At 40.8% G+C, this 17211-nt stretch overlaps 2 protein-coding genes across 2 annotated transcripts in view; one reads left to right on the top strand and one right to left on the bottom strand.

Moving 5' to 3' along the window:
• Positions 1-7336, bottom strand: part of cplane1 (ciliogenesis and planar polarity effector 1) — a gene marked incomplete at both ends in the record, with an annotated part of 67173 nt that extends 59837 nt beyond the window's left edge. Inside the window, 1 exon segment of the mRNA XM_080834573.1 lies at positions 7256-7336. Within this exon segment, the coding sequence (XP_080690699.1) occupies positions 7256-7336 (81 nt within the window).
• Positions 7337-12491: 5155 nt separating this feature from the next.
• Positions 12492-15034, top strand: LOC308362077 (pepsin A-like; the record flags this gene model as incomplete). Its single annotated transcript, XM_080834572.1, has 9 exons — positions 12492-12547; positions 12681-12828; positions 12942-13059; positions 13275-13393; positions 13588-13781; positions 13940-14056; positions 14252-14375; positions 14639-14737; positions 14897-15034. 9 exons carry the CDS (start codon positions 12492-12494, stop codon positions 15032-15034), a joined length of 1113 nt encoding a protein of 370 aa, XP_080690698.1.
• Positions 15035-17211: the final 2177 nt, after the last annotated feature.

The following is a 17211-nucleotide window of genomic DNA, read 5'->3' as shown; positions in this document are numbered from 1 at the left end:
ATCTGGCCAATCATTTCAACAGTCTTCCAATGGGTTATAGATCTGTGGCTACTTGTATGACCGGTAGCTGACTTCCCACTACCCTGCATTATAAATGCTGTGGAATACAAATTCAAAACTCCTCAAGGGTCACCACCACAGCCAAGAAGAGTGCTTGATCTCTGAGGCAGCTAAACACCACCATCAAATCTAATCATTGGCATTTCAGACAATCCCAATCATAGCAACAGAAATGAAAAGAACAGGTGTCAGCCCCGTCCATTCATGGTGCTGGGGTGCCTAATAGTGCATATTTCTTAGTTTGGGTGAGCACAGTGCTAAGGAAACAGCCCATAGAGAGCTTACCCTGGGGTCCTTCTGGTTGATGACGATGGCCAGCAGCAGGCCATCAGGAGAGAACGACGACACCAGCGCTCCTCTGGACTTCACTGGGCAGCAGGGGGTGGCCAGCTGGCCCAGGGGGTACGTCTTGGCCACCCAGAGCACATCATATCCCACAGGACTGGGAATCAAACAAAACTCTACTTCAGGAACTAAACAATTACAAATCAGAAAAAAATGTAATATATGTTGTTGTCTAAATATATGTTGTTGTCTGATGATGAGTTTGTCTAAAACTTGCAAGTTAACTAGCTAAAACCAGCAGACTTGCTTTGCACACACCAAAAAAGGTTGATAAACAATGCATTTTGCTATAATATATTAGGTGGCACCCTGCTGTCAGATCTGTTCTCACAGACCTAGATCACAAAACTACATAGTGAATCGCCTTGGCAGCTAGTGCGAACAATAGGTTTGCTTATCTGTCCTCCTTCACATGACAAAATGTATTTGAGGATATTAGAAAGAGTTAGCTAGTGTAACGGTGCGGCTGCCCGTCACCGCTACGGTAATACATTCCGTTGCAAAAACGCACACAGTAACCAGCTCGGGGTACAGACACACGGTTTATTGGTACACACAAAACAACCATCATACTTCACCACGATCAGTTCCGCATATTGGACATACAGCCACTAAACATTTTTTTTTATTTTTTTTAATAAATATAGCGCCAGATCACAAAATAAGTCATTTAAATTTACCTTTACCATAAAACATGTAAAATTATACTTATTTTTTAAGTAAAACTGCTTATCCTAACCCCTAATCCTGAAATATAATTGTTGCATACTGTTACTGTAAGATGTCATATTGACTGCTGTCATTAAAAGAAACACATGAACATCATAATTCATTTAAGTGTTTGTGTGCGCCGCTGCGGCGCATCCCGCCGCCGTGGCGCATCGACTGGTTGAGCCTGCCTGGTGTGGAATACTGTTCATACACCAATCAGAGGCTTTAACCCGCCCCCTGACTTGGTGACGGGGGATGACGGATTTATTCAAGTTACACCGTGGATAAATGTAAGTATAAATAAATATATGTACAGTGGTGGCCAAAATTATTAGGACACCTGACAGATCTTTGAATAATTACCTTTTTTTGCCTCCAAAACATGATTTAATTTCATAATGTTCATGAAACATGCAGATGGCTGTTCTGAGCACAACAAATATCAGATGAAGTGAGTCCTACAGTTTTTATCCACTTTTAACTTTATTATGTGGTACGCCCACCTTTTGCAGCAATTACAGCAGCACATCTCTCTGGCATATAGTCAATATATTTCTTGAGAATATCAACACTAATGTTATCCCATGCCTTCTGCAACTCACACCAAAGGCTTTCCTTGGAATTTACAATAGATCTGTCGAGTTTATTTTCCAACTTGCCCTGAATTTGCTTGATGGGTATGAAGTCCGGACTTTGAGAGGGCCGGTCCATCATTTTCAATGTTCCAGCAGATTCCTTGTCGCCAGTAGATCCGGCAATAGTTAAAATAATGTTTAGGGTCATTGTCCTGTAAATCCAGGCCCAATAAGACGTCTCCAAGAAGGAACTCCGTGCCTCACCAGAATGTTATGGTATACTTTTGTATTCCTGATGCCATCAATTTAGCCAAAGTCACCTGTTCCTGAGGCTTAAAATGCACCCCACACTATAATATTACCCCCTCCTCGTTTAACCGTTGGCAAGAGACACTCATTTTTATATCTCTCCCCCCTCACTTTGTGGAACACACATGCTTTGCTTGTTGCCAAACTATTCAAACCTGGACTCATCAGTACACAGCACTTAAAACCAATCTTTCTTTGTCCATTTCTTGTGTTCTTTTGCAAATTTCAGGCGTTACACTCAACTGTTCTCTTTCAGTAATGTTTCTTTGCTGCTATTCTGCCAAAAAGTCCTTCTTCTCCCAGTTTCCGACGGACTGTTCTTGAAGACACTGTTGCCCCATTAGTCATTGTGATGTTGATCTCGTCACACAGTTCTTGTTAAGTCTGTCTTCGGTCCTGAAGACTGAGAATTTTGAGATGCCTCTCCCCTTTCGGTTCTGGTGCAATGGTGGTCTAAAGTGTACTTTACAGTGCTTGGACTGAATCTCAAGTTCTTGGCTATGCGGCAGTAACTCCAGCCAGCATGAAAAAAAAGCCTTTATTCGAACCCGTTGCTCACTCGTTAGCTCCCTCTTCACCTTAGCCATGTTCAAAGAGCAACATGTGCTTCAAGACTGCTTCTAGAGGCTTTGGATCTATACCATTTGGTGGTGTGGCCTCAGTGACAAAACCCTGATGTTACCAATCACTTAATGAGCAGTATAGGCCTTGTACATTCAAAAGAATCGCCGAGCTGTGTCCTGAGACTCTTGCATCACCATCAATTTAACCGCAATAACACCTGACAATGATTACACAAGTAATTTCACTTCTTCTGTGCAGGAACATGATTGTGTGAAATTGACAGGGAAAAAGGCCTAGCTTGTTTTTGTACTGATAATGACCTAAATCTCATTATGATGGCTCTATTCTATGGTTTATAGAGTATAATGATGACTTTGTAGATATTGAATTAGTTTTTAGGGTATTTTAATGGCCAATTCAACAAAAACAACTGAAAACTCTTAAATATGTCTAGTGTTCTAATAATTTTGGCCACCACTGTAAGTATTAATAAATAAATGTAGGTATAAATAAATAAATGTGAACACATGAAAACGTAAATATATATATATACACACACGAGTACATGTAACATTTATATATTTAGTATCTCATTTTATTCATTTTGTTATCTTATCTATCTTATGTATTTATCCAAGTATTTAACCATTCAATTATTTATTTATTTAGTTTTGGCCCCAATAATCCTCCATAGTAATGGTTCAGGCCGGAGTAAACAAATACCGGCGCAGAACTCATCTTCGAGAGCGATGAGTCTGAGGGGAACAACTTCCGACCCCTCAGACAATCTATGTGAAATGTTTAGATTGGAGTGCTACAACCTGCTATGTAACTCCGGATTAGTGAGAGTTTACTTATCTTGTTGCAGCTGAATTGTTTAGGGAACTGTTTAGTTTGGAGTGCAACTAGTTGTGGAGTTGACCCACAATTTTGGAGAGTTACTTTGCATGCTTGAGCTGAATTGTTTAGGGACCTTCGTTTGCTTAGAATTATTGTTTGGAGTTTTTGTTTCTTCTATTTTCTCCATTCTGGCATGTTTGCAACTGGACATTAAACCTTTGCCATTGACCAAAGAATCATCTGAGACACTGCCTCCATTTCTTTGTTACTTCGCCGCGTAGCCGGCCATCCTACAGCTAGCAAAAAAACGACTTTACAATTTCACCACAAAGTACAGGGAATACCTGTGCACACATGTTACCACTGCACTCCATCTTCATACTGACCTTCATGCAAGGCAGGGTTCCATACAAGTATTAGAAAATGTACATGATTCTAAAGCAATACAAATAGAACTAGCCCTTCCCATAGAGGGTCACTGGTACCACCCCTCCTCTTGCCTACCTGAGCTTCTTCTCCACTCCCTCATCCCACTGCAGCTTCAGGAAGCTGACGCTGAGCTGCTCTCCAATGCAGGACACAAAAGCGATCAGGCAGACATCTCCAACAACCTGGACAGGGACACGACAGAGGCAGGATTGTAACACCCACCAACGTAATAACTTCCCACCAACGTAATAACCCTGCCAACGTAATAAAAAAGTGTGCATTTTAGACGTAATAGCCCGGCCAACGTAATCATTTCCTGCCAACGTAATAATTCTTGCCTCCTGCCAACGTAATACACAGCTTCCTGCCAACGTAATAAGTATTACATTGGCAGGAAATGATTACGTTGGTGGGAAGTGTAACACCCACCAACGTAATAACTTCCCACCAACGTAATAACCCTGCCAACATAATAAAAACGTGTGCATTTCAGATGTAATAGCTTGACCAAGCTTGAGAAGTCTTACATTTTGTTACATTTTGTCCCACCAATGTAATACATTTGATAATTTGCTTAATAGATTCCACTGGGCAGTAAGCTCTTATTTGTATTGAAGACTTTGTTCCCAATGACATTCTCATCTCTTGTCTGACACATTTAATTATACAGTTTTGAACAATAATACAAAGAAATAGTGATGGCAACAAAGTTAACTTAGATGGCAACAAAGTCTACATGCAAATGCAACCCTAATTCAGGGCCCTGTTTCTCGACAGGTTAGTTGCTAACTAAGTTAGCAACTTACTTGGCTGCAATGCAATGTCCCATTGGCAACTTACTAAGTTGCTACTTAGTTAGCAACTAACCTGTCGAGAAACAGGGCCCAGTTAATGAATAAAAGTATTTTGATTCGTTTGTGCGTCGTTTGTGCACGATTGTGCAGGCAAAATGAGCGTTTGTGCACAAACCGTCTTTAAGATATTTAACTTTTAGGACTTAACATAAATAAAATGACAAAACCAAACAAAGTGACATACAAATGGTTTGTGCACAAACGTTAATTTTACCCACACACATGCACAAACAATTCCAAGCATTTTGAGTCATTTGGATGTTGACGGGGTGCTGCGTCACCTACTTCCAAAAAATTAAAAGTTAAATTATATAAAAACGGTTTGTGCACAAACGTTAATTTTGCCTGCACAATCGTGCACAAACGAAGCACAAACGATTCCAACCATTTTCGAGTCATTTGGATGTTGAGGGGGTGCTGAGTAGCCTATGGTCAATTAAGGTCACAAAGTTAAATAGGCTATCTTAAAGGCGGTTTGTGCACAAACGCTCATTTTGCCTGCACAATCGAAGGCCTACCAGAAAACAGTGGAAAAGAGGCATATATCTGTATGGTTAAATGTGTCAGATAAGAGATGAGAATCCTGACATGTCTTTGCCCCTTCAATACAAATAAAAACTTACTACCCAGTGGAATCTATTGATGATCAAATGTATTACATTGGTGGGACAAAATGTAACAAAATATAAGACTTCTCAAGCTTGGCCGGACCATAACATCTGAAATGCACACTTTTTTTTATAACGTTGGCAGGATTTTTACGTTGGTGGGAAGCTTTACGTTGGTGGGTGTTACACTTCCCACCAACGTAATTATTTCCTGCCAACGTAATAAGTATTACGCTGGCAGGAAGCTGTGTATTACGTTGGCAGGAGGCAAGAATGATTACGTTGGCAGGAAATTATTACGTTGGCCGGGCTATTACGTCTGAAATGCACACTTTTTTATTACGTTGGCAGGGTTATTACGTTGGTGGGAAGTTATTACGTTGGTGGGTGTTACACAGGATCAGGGACAAATCCATGCAAATGACCTGGCGTATACAGTGACACTAATGTCATTTAATGGTTGATCATTTCAGTAAATAAGGGAATAAATAAGTACACAATTTAGTTGGGGGTGTTTACAAACTTTATAGCACCACTGTATGTGCTGTGACTGGCTGCCCGGTTTCTTACCTGACTCCTGATGAAGACACTGTGGCAGATGGCCTCCTTGTCAGTGGGAGAAGGAAAGGCCATGTTGGGAGGGGCGTGGACCTGACTCCAGCGTCCGCTAACCGTGGCCCCGCGAACCATGCTGAGCTCCTGGGGGGACGTGCACTCCCACAGAAGCACCTGCCCCGAGAGTGCCACCAGGATCACGCGCTGGCCGTCCCCTGAGACCTGCAGAGTGAGGGGTACGCCATTCTCTACACAGACAGACACGCACAAACACACGTAGGTCACACACACACCCAAACAAAGTCAATGTTTTCACGTACTACTGAAGTTAACTGGTAAGCTTTCTTTTACTCATCCACCTGATAGGTGGGTTATAGAACTCTAGCTACATGAACGAGTAGTGACCAATTTCCTTCTTTCTTGCTGTAGAATAAATTCCTCATGAGGGCTTCAACCACCGCCAACAAACTAGAGTGGTGATGGGCAAGAAGTTCACACACACACACACACACACACTGTTCAGTGACAATTCAGCTGTCAGAATGAGTTCTTGACACAATTACAGAACCATTATGCACACATATCTGAACATCACTGAGACAGTAGTGCTATGACCAACAACAAGCACTACATCAGAACTCATAGCAGCACTGATACAATAGAGTCCTCAGACCATCAATTGTATAAGAGTCTGCATCTACATTGACTCTATATACTGTACACTAATTGCCTCAGACAAACACACACACACACACACACACACACACACACACACACACACACACACACACACACACACACACACACACACACACACACACACACACACACACACAAAGACAGTGGGAAAGCTCCGGTCTCTTTACAATCTTCAATACATATTTTGATTTGATGCTAATGCTAAACATGTACACAATACAAAACACACACACACACACACAACCTCAAAGATACTGTACCTTTAGCTGTAGTCAGCTGATGAATCACATCTGGCACAGGAGAGCTCATTTTGAATAAGTCAGTGTCTTTACTCCAAAGAAACAGATCTCCAGAAGTAAGTACCCCAGCCAACCACATACCTGCCAGGAGAACAACAGCTAAAGGCTTAGCTACACCATGTCTGAATCAGACGTGTCCATTGTAAGAGGCTACTGCTAGTTGAGTCTACCTACCGTTTGGAGAGCCGGTCATTATCACAACATTGGGCAGCACAGATTGCAGCTTTGGATTATTTTTCTTCGTGCGTCCTGTCACCATGTTGACCTCGTTGATGCGGTTGTCATCTAGCAGGAAAACGGTCTCTTTCTCCTGCAAGGAAACAATACCGCCCCTAAATGACTCAGTCCCACAAAAGTTATTGGCCATGGAATTGGGGATACACAAGCACGCATTCAATTCGGCTTACCATTCCCAACCAGCAGAAGCACGGCCATGGCTTCTTCCCTTTGATGCTGGATGAAAGCAATACTTCCAGCTTCAGCTCCATATCCAGTTCCACTGTAGGGCCACTCTTCACTCTGCCCTTTAGCTCTAACTGTTACACTGTCCATTCGGACAACAGCCTCCAAGCTGTTTACGAATGCTAGCAACTGTTAAGTCCATTTGGGGAGACCTTCACGGTGGAGTTGAGATTTTAATTCAGTTACCGTTCAATAACATCTGAATTCATGGCTGGATAACTAATCAAGATGATGACCGTTAGCTAGTTAGCTATGAGAGCGTAGTAATGCAGATGAAAATCATATGTGCAATCAATCTAGCTAGCCAATCTGTTAGCTTTGATAGCTATCTGCCCGACATAAGATTGATTGACCTGTTTGCCTTTACAACGTGGGCATTGGGAAGTGTCTGCAGATATGTACATATGAGTATTGAGAGTACCAAATACGACTATTCTAGTCCTTCGACGTTACTTTTCTATGCAAACCATCTAACAGATTGGGTATGTTTGGAAGTAGTCGAACAGCTTGCTAACGTAAATATCTCTCCATAATGCCCATCTGCAGGAAAAACAGTCAGGATTGCGATGTTGTAAAATAAATTACAAATATCAAACAGCAGTATTTACGCTACCTACCAAGTACAACGACACATTGCTGTCTATGTATCCACACCAGATCACTAACCACGAACATTTGTTGTAAAACGTCGGACTGTCTAGTTTAGGAGCATAACACTGAATATTTCGAATCTCCCTCCACTTCCGGACTCGAAGAGCGCTCTGACTCTATGGTGCACCTCCCTCGCGGGGAAGCTACAGCGTTGCCTGGTAACTCAACCAGGACAGTTACTTACTGACGTTGACGTACCTTGTGTTTTTCCTAGCTGATGCATGGAGGACGCCAACCACACCTATACCCAGGCCCGTATTAAGACTTCATGGTGCCCCTGGGCAACAGTGACTCTGGTGCCCACCTACCCCCACCCCGCAGAACACAAACCATACCTATCCACAGGGGTGTTTTAGTCCTTGAGTAGAAAAATACTTTCTTACTTTACTCAAGTATTATTTCTGAGTATAATTTACTTGATTGTTTTTTTATACATAGAGTACTTTATTGCATTTTCTCGCTTATAACACAGCTTACTTGCGAAAGTAATTAATGCATATGCTGTAAATTATGTTTAATGTGAACTTATGTTATTAGAAATCACAATACTTGGGTGCCCTGCTTGCACAGACACAACGCAGGAGGCACCACAAACAAACTGAGACACATAGTGGGACGTTAACGAAAGCAATTTTTTTTTGGTCACTGTTGTCCCAAATGTATGTACTGTATAATTGCAATTACAGGTTTTATTATTATTATTATTATTATTATTATCATTACTATATATTAAAAAAAACTATATATGTATTTTTACATCGGTTGCTTGGGGCCCCTGGCGTCTTGCCCAGTTGCCCATATGGTTAATCCGGCCGTGCCTATACCTGCCTTCCTTGTGTAAGGTTATAGAAGAAATTTAAATAAATGAACTAAATAATTAATGATGCACGTCACATATACTTATTTACTCAATAAAAACAATTCCTTAAAAAAAGTTCCTACCAGTTAACCAGTGATTATCCCATGTCATCAGGGATGACATTTTGTTCTTGCTGGGTGTGGTTTCATGCTACTGGTGATGTAGACTAGACTAAGGCTGAATCCCATTTCTCCCGCTACCCCTTCGTCTTTCCCCTTCCCCTCCGTTTTGCGCGTTCATGTGGAGCGGTAGGGCTGTCCCAATTCACGTTAAGACAGAGGGGTAGGGGAAGGGGAAGCGCTTTCTACCGCTCCAAACGGAGATTTTCCGAGGGCACACTTCAAACGGAGGGGTAGACTGATTTCCCTCAATGCATTGCGAACCCGTGATCATTAAAGAACAAACATCGCGCGAGTCCATTTAAAAATGTCGGAAACAGCAGGGAAAGCATCACACAAATGAAAGTATTTTCTTTGTAATTCATGATTTTAAAACTTGTTTGATGAAATGTTGCATTGTGTAAATAACAGCTGCAGGCGCCATGTTTGTTTATGTCTGGTGAGTGACAGCTGTCGCTCTCCGGTAACGTAACAGCCAACGCTTCGTACTGATGACGTACGTAATTGTTGAAGTGCTATCCCAATTCGAAGGGCTAGCGTTTCAACCCCTTCCGCTACCGCTCCGTTTGAAAAAGCGAAGGCGAAGGGGTAGGGGTAAGGGTAGCGGTAGAGATGAGAAATGGGATTGGGCCTAAGTGTTCCCCTGTTCACTGCTCAATTATGAACAAATGGATTCAGGGAAGGCTACCTCTGGGCACAATGACAATTAAGAGAAATAGCGTCAACAAAATCAAGTGGGACACCAGTCATTTTCCCATTACAACTCGACTTGATCAGACAGGTCCATTTAAACAAGAGGACAAAGCAAGGCATTTAAACGTATTCAAACTTGGCCACACTGCTTAAACAAATATATATAAGGCTTTTGAAATGTTTCAGTATGATCAGAATTGTATTTATTCTTCTTGACCGCCAAATACATACAAAGACTAAACACAAACGTATTTCAAAGTTTTCTTTGACACATTATGTGAAAAAAAAAACATTTGTCAGATATAATATTTCAATGCAGACCAATTTATGAATACCAAGTCTGATTTAGTCTTTTTTTAGATCGGTAGAAGTATATTCTTCAGTGAAGAGCACATCACCTAAGGAGTGGAGAAAAAACAATCGACAACCAGAACAAAAAAAAAATCATATTTGCAAAGACCTTAGTAGAGAGAAATTCTTTATCTTGTAGGGTCGGAGGACTGGTCGACTAGAACAGGCCAGTATTATCTCTTTGCACAGGCTGTACTACCGGCAAAAGAAGTTAGGACCAGAAACAGCCAATAAACTCCATTCTTAGAAATCAGTAAAACTGAAATGATGGGATAATGAAACTACACCCACATTTTCATGCATTCATCTCACTGATCAGACACACAGGCTTGCTTTTTAATAGGACAGTGTTTACAGATCAACATACTTTTACAACTTAAATAAGCTTCACACTCTCACTCACTCACTCACACTCGCTTGCTCACACACGCACACGGTTAAATGTCTGTGCTGATCTAACTTCTTGTTATTTTAGATCTCACCAGCAGTAGGAACCAATACATTTGGCAAAAATTGGATTTTTGCATATTGCGTTGCGATATAACATTGAGTTATTTTCCTCTCCTGATATTTTTATCTTAAAATGTCCTAATCAACTAAAGCCATTTCCGTTTCTTGTTTTCCATTTAATAACTCGTGTTTGAAAGGTCACAGAGATTGCTAAATGTTATCAAGGACAAATAAAGAACAAGTGTTTGTGTGTGTATATGAGAGAAACATGGAGGAAAGAAAATACCATATTACAAATGCAGCACAGAATAGTAGAGATGCTACAGTTTACTAAAATATGTATGTAAAAATACTGTATATAAATGATGTACCGTTATTAAAACTGTATATAAAATGAATATCAAAGACACGTGAATGTGAATACCAGGGACAGGGAAAACAACAGATACACCTCAAGATAGACCTTGATAAGATTTCACATGCATATCTCAGTGTCTTTACAATGCACTGCCTAATTATCTAAAGATCAATTTAATTATACATTAGCAAATTAATTCTAATGTCCGTGTCATTGATATGTAAAGAGTTAACCTCTAATTCTCAAACAAAAATGTCTCCACGTGTAGCAGCTCTGAGACAAGCTAGGCTCAACAAACACACCCACCCGCTGGATTTGCAATCAGTGTTTATTCTTCACGCATGACTGTATTCATTTATTGTAACTTAGATTATTTGGTAATCACATAACACTTACACTGGAAAAAGACTTCAAATCCCCTCCAATTTTTCAGGCCCATTGTATTTTGTGCACAAACTCTTTAGAGTAACACAAATTAATGTAAAGGTAGAATAGGGTATGGTAGACGTTTTAGTTAGGGCAGGGGAAAGGGTACATGTCTGGTGGGAGGTAGTTTATAGTTTATTTGGGTTTAGTAGTTACTATAGTTGTTTGGGTAGTTGAGGATAAAGGATAGGTGGCTTATTTGATAAAGCAGTCCTCTCTTTCTGTCTTACTGTAACATACATACACACATATCCAGTATAACAGTATTATATACAAGAGTTCCATCACACAATAAATGTATCTATCTCTGCTTAATATGTATATTTACAGCTGAATATTATGTACATTTCAACAATTTCCCTGACAACATTTGGTAATCTCTCAGAATCGTTATACAGAACTAATCAAGTGGCAAACACGTAATCAAAATGTCTTTGGAAACTAATTAGAAAAGTGGCAGTCTGCCACAATGGCAGGAGGTATAGAAGAAATAACCTCCAAAAAGCATTGTGCTAAAGCAGCAGTAAGACGTTTTGGTCTAGAATTGGTGCGCTAACTACATAAAAGACATGCTAAAACACTACAATTGTCAACAATAGCATAGATGGCACTGATAAAAGCTTGCTAGTATGCTAACTGGGATCTTTAGGCCATACTGTGAATGCTTTTCTTACATTCTTGGGAGGTTTGCCGGCCCAAACCATAGAACTACAACATGCACAGCCTGGGACTAGTGGAAACTACAGGTGTGTTTATCTGCCCTTCACACTACCATTTACCATCACAATGAATTAGAAGATGATGTTTAAACTAGTTGCCTGTAAAAACAAACCTCAATTTGTACATTTATGTATGCTGTTAAATCATACCTAATTAAATGAACATGTGCAGGTGTCCCCCCCCCCAGTACAGCAATCTCATTAATTCTTTACTTACATGCACATATAATTGTATTAACTGTGTTATTTCTATGTGGGAATTAATATATGTAACTATGAGAACTCCCACTGAAGTATTAAATCGTTCAAATGTATCTTACTTATCTACGTATCAAGTATACCTGTGAATTTAAGGACAATCACTGACATTGCCAAAAGGACATACAGCTTTTCTGTTCCATTTGCTATCAGACAAATGATAAGAGTTCACGATACTTTATCAGGGTGAATCAAACAGTAAACTGAAATTAGGGGGAGATTGTATGTATAAAAAGGCACAGGATCGACTGATGGCTCACTGAGCTCCAGGTGAAGGCATTGAGCAGACTACCAATCATGAAGGCAGCCATTATCCTCTGTGCCATTGTGGCGCTCTCCGAGTGCCTCCTCAGGTCAGTTAGTGTTTCTCTGCTGTTCCTGAAGTGTTGTGTCAAAAGATGTCCTACTACTACTTGCCTATAACCGTAACAAACTAATAATTACAACATATATGGTGCCATACTGAGCCTGGTTTCTCTCTCCCAGGATCCCTCTGAACAAGGGGAAGACTGCTAGGGAGAGTCTGGAAGAACAGGGCCTCTGGGAGGAGTACAGGAAGCAATTCCCCTACAGACCAATGGCCAAGTTCCAGGACTTTGCTGTGGGCACAGAGCAGATGACTAACGACGCTGATGTAAGTCAATTATCTCATTTGAACCCCAATTCAACATTTCTAATAAATATGAATGGCCATTAATGGGTCTGAGAAATTGCCAACCTGACAATGTGCTATTTCCACCCACACAGCTGGCTTACTTTGGGGTGATTTCCATCGGTACCCCCCCTCAGTCCTTCAGAGTGATTTTCGACACTGGCTCTTCTAACCTCTGGGTGCCCTCTGTGTACTGCAGCAGTGCTGCCTGCAGTATGTTTACAATTACCTCTATCATGTACCCATTCATATAATAGCAAACCAGAAATGGTGTAATAATGAAATATAATTATATACATTATATATTATATAGAATTAGAAGTCAAGCATCAACATCAAATGTAACAAAACCCTTGACAAGTTACTTGACAAATGAGAATGGTCATGGATTCATTAACCTAACAATGGTTGGCAATGTTCTTCTTTAGACAACCACCAAAAATTCAACCCCAGCCAATCCTCAACCTTCAGGAATACTGGAAAATCCCTGCAGATCCAATACGGAACTGGAAGTATGACTGGATTCCTGGGCACTGACGTTGTTGGCGTGAGTGTTATGAAAAAAACATAACAATCATAAACTATAACAGAACATATTATAAAACTATCCAATTTGAAAAAACACTCTACAACCATCTGAATCGTGACATTTTCTGAATCGTGCACCCCTACACTCTAAGTTAATATTATCTACACTCTTTAACCATCTTAAATAACCTGCCTGTAATTCATCCTTGTTAGGTTGGAGGAATCCAAGTGCCTCACCAGACGTTTGGACTGAGCCAGAGTGAGGCTCCCTTCATGGCTAACATGCAGGCTGACGGTATTCTGGGTCTGGCCTTCCCCCGCCTGGCTGCCTCTGGGGCTCAGACGGTCTTCAACAACATGGTGCAGCAGGGCCTGGTGCAGGATTACTTCTCTGTGTACCTGAGCAGGTACCAACTTCCAAACCAACTGTGTGCCCTAACACAGAGCTTGTCGTGCTTATTATCCATTTCAATAGTGGCCTGCGTCACTGTAACAGACATCTGAACCTTTGTCAAAGTGTTTCTTAATAAGCAGTTGATGTACTTTCATCTACTTCTGTGCACAGCAACTCTGAGACTGGCAGTGAGGTGACCTTCGGTGGGTATGATCCCAGCCACTACACCGGCAACCTCGTCTGGGTCCCCCTGTCATCTGAGACCTACTGGCAGATCACTGTTGAAAGGTACATTTATAATTCTTTGTGTAAATGCAAGCCATGCTCACACAAAGCAGTGAGAACTAACTTTTTAAAAGCTAACATCATGTTGGAAGAGTTCCCAAGAACAAGGCTCAAGATAGTTAGAACTATTTCTAAAATGTGAGAGTTTGCATCTCTGTATGAAGCAGTAGGGATTGATCAGAGTTTTGCTGATTCCAGTATGACCGTCAACGGCAATGTTGTTGCTTGCAATGGTGGATGCCAGGCAATTGTGGACACTGGAACTTCTCTGATCGTTGGACCAAACAATGACATTTCAAGCCTCAACAACGCAGTTGGTGGTGTAAGTATAACCAAATGCTTGTTCACAGTGTTCCAAGTTATTATGTGGCAGGAATATAAAAAGCTTGCCATTTTCAAAAAGCACCATTTAGACGCTTTATAATTACTGCCCTAGTAGGCTTGGATGACACTGTTTATTTTGTATACTATCGATACTTATATTATAGGTATTATACTTAAACATTTAGATTCTTCTCAAATTAGATTTTTACTAAAGTGAAATGTATTTAATTTACTTAAGTGAACACTTATGTCTGTTCTTAGGCCTCTGTGAACTGCCAAAACATTGCAAACATGCCTGAAGTTACTATTAACATCAATGGGCATGCTTTCACCCTGCCCGCATCTGCCTACGTCCGTCAGGTAAGCCCTGGTTTCAGAGCAGAAGTAATACAAATACATTAGAAAACTACTGCTGCTTTTCATAACACACTTTTTTGTAGTTTAGATATAAAAGTCTGTAGAAAATATTATGAAACGGTGAATGTGTTCATGACACTTTTAAAATCTCATTCTCTGCAGTCCAACTACTATGGCTGCAACACTGGATTTGGCAATGGTGGGTCCAGCCTCTGGATCTTGGGTGATGTCTTCATCAGGCAGTACTACACCATCTTCAACATGTCCAACAACTATGTTGGTCTTGCCAAGGCTGTGTAAAACCAGCAGGTTCTGGTTGTGATAGAAAAACAATGAAATCACTTGTAGCTGGATTGATTTTGGACCGACTGAAAGTATTGTTAATGCCTCAGGCTGAGAGAACACCAAAGCTATTTATATCCACGTGTAGTCTACATCAGCCCCAGTAAACTGTTAGAAGACTTAATTGATTAAAAGTAATTGCATCGTAACTGTTTGGTTTCACTTTATGATACACATATCACACACCTTTACAATCAAGTGGGCAATGGACACAGGTGTTTCTTTGGAGTCTTTAAGATGGCAGACAGCAGGTGTGAGACCGAGGGTGGACAAGAATTTGCCAAGAATTCAAACATGGAGGTCATGTTGTGTCCTAGAAATAAACAATTACAAATCAAAAAAATGTAATGACAGTTGTTACAGGAGTTTTTGTCTAAAACTAGCAAGTACTATAGCATTGTTAACTTAGTTAAGGTAACACTATGCAACAATTTGACTCTTTTGGTACCATTTTGGTACCATCCTCAAATTCATTCATTCATTTTGGTAGCATATGGTCATGTGAAGGACACACCTGTGTCTTTCCCACTAGCCATCCAGGATATGCCATAGTTCTGTGTTTCCTGGCTGGAACACCTTGCACAAATGAAAGAAAAGCTTTCACAGCATGCATTGCCAGCTATTATGCCAAAAGACACCAGTTAGGGCTCAGATACACATACGCGTCTTTTTTCAGGCAGAAACGCTTCAGTAACGCCTTGGCAAAGTGCAGCGGCCAAAACAGATGCGGTGCGCTTCCCTGCCTTGCGCTGGAAAGTTGAGAATAGTTCAACTTTTAAGCGCACCTAAAAAAACGCTTCAAAGACGCAACGCGTGGTGGAGAAGGGGCACACGCTTTAAACGCGCCGTACCATAGGAATCAATGCATTTGCTCGCGTCGCGTTTTTACAAAAACGCGTATGTGTATCTGAGCCCTTAGGGCTCAGATACACATACGCGTCTTTTTTCAGGCGCAGACGCTTCAGTAACGCCTTGGCAAAGTGCGGAGGCCAAAACAGACTTTTCACAGCTAATAATAATCACTCCGCGATGAAAGCGCATTGATGAAAACCGTTCATTCAAAATTCTGACGTTGAAAATGGAACTATTTTTCGTATTAAAATGTTAATTTGTTGACTGTAGAATTGTTTTATAAAAGCAATACTCGTGGGAGTGGGGTAGGTAAGGGATAATCCCACTCCCACTCGTGCTATATCGCTTAATCATACCACATCTTACAGCATCAAAACAGGAAATAAGTGATAAAGTAGTTAAGCCCGCCTAGTGCGTGATCTGATTGGCTGCCTGGGCCGAGTGTGACATTGATGAGCGGTGCGCTTCCCTGCCTTGCGCTGGAAAGTTGAGAATAGTTCAACTTTTAAGCGCACCTAAAAAACGCTTCAAAGACGCAACGCGTGGTGGAGAAGGGGCGCACGCTTTAAACGCGCCGTACCATAGGAATCAATGCACTTGCTCGCGTCCCGTTTTTACAAAAACGCGTATGTGTATCTGAGCCCTTAGGTTGGCAAGCTTCTATGGGCTCAAATACACATAAGCGTTTTTTTTTTAAACGCGACGCTAGGAAATGCATTGATTCCTATGGTACGGCGCGCTTTGCCGTACCATAGGAATCAATGCATTTCCTAGCGTCGCGTTTTAAAAAAAACGCGTATGTGTATTTGAGCCCTATCAGTTTTAACTAGGCTGTTAGTGGTGTTTGCACGGTTTTTGCATGCCTTTTAGGTAGTAAGGTAGTGGCTTTGCACATGCCAAAAAAAGTTCACAAACAATGCATTTTGCTATAGGCCTACTATATTTGGTGACAACCTGCTGACAAATCTGTTCTCCCATTTCCGATGGGTTTCAGACCCAGATCACAAAACTACATAACGATTCACTATTGGCAGCTAGTGCAAACAATAGGTTGGTTTATTTGTCCTTCAGTGGACCATATTCATTTAAAGATATTATAAAAACAATTAGCTAGCAAAAATATATTTTTTTAAAAATGACAAACCTGTATAATGTATTTAAATATAATATTATCAACAGTGAATGCTTAGTTGAATGGAACAACTGAACAAACCTTAATATAGCCATAACATATGATCTACATTATCAAAGGGGTCACCAACTGCTCTTGACACACATACACA

The sequence above is a fragment of the Sprattus sprattus genome (genome assembly GCF_963457725.1).
Source record: "Sprattus sprattus genome assembly, chromosome: 3".
Taxonomy (NCBI): Eukaryota; Metazoa; Chordata; class Actinopteri; order Clupeiformes; family Clupeidae; genus Sprattus; species Sprattus sprattus.
This window is presented reverse-complemented; position numbering and strand designations above follow the sequence as displayed.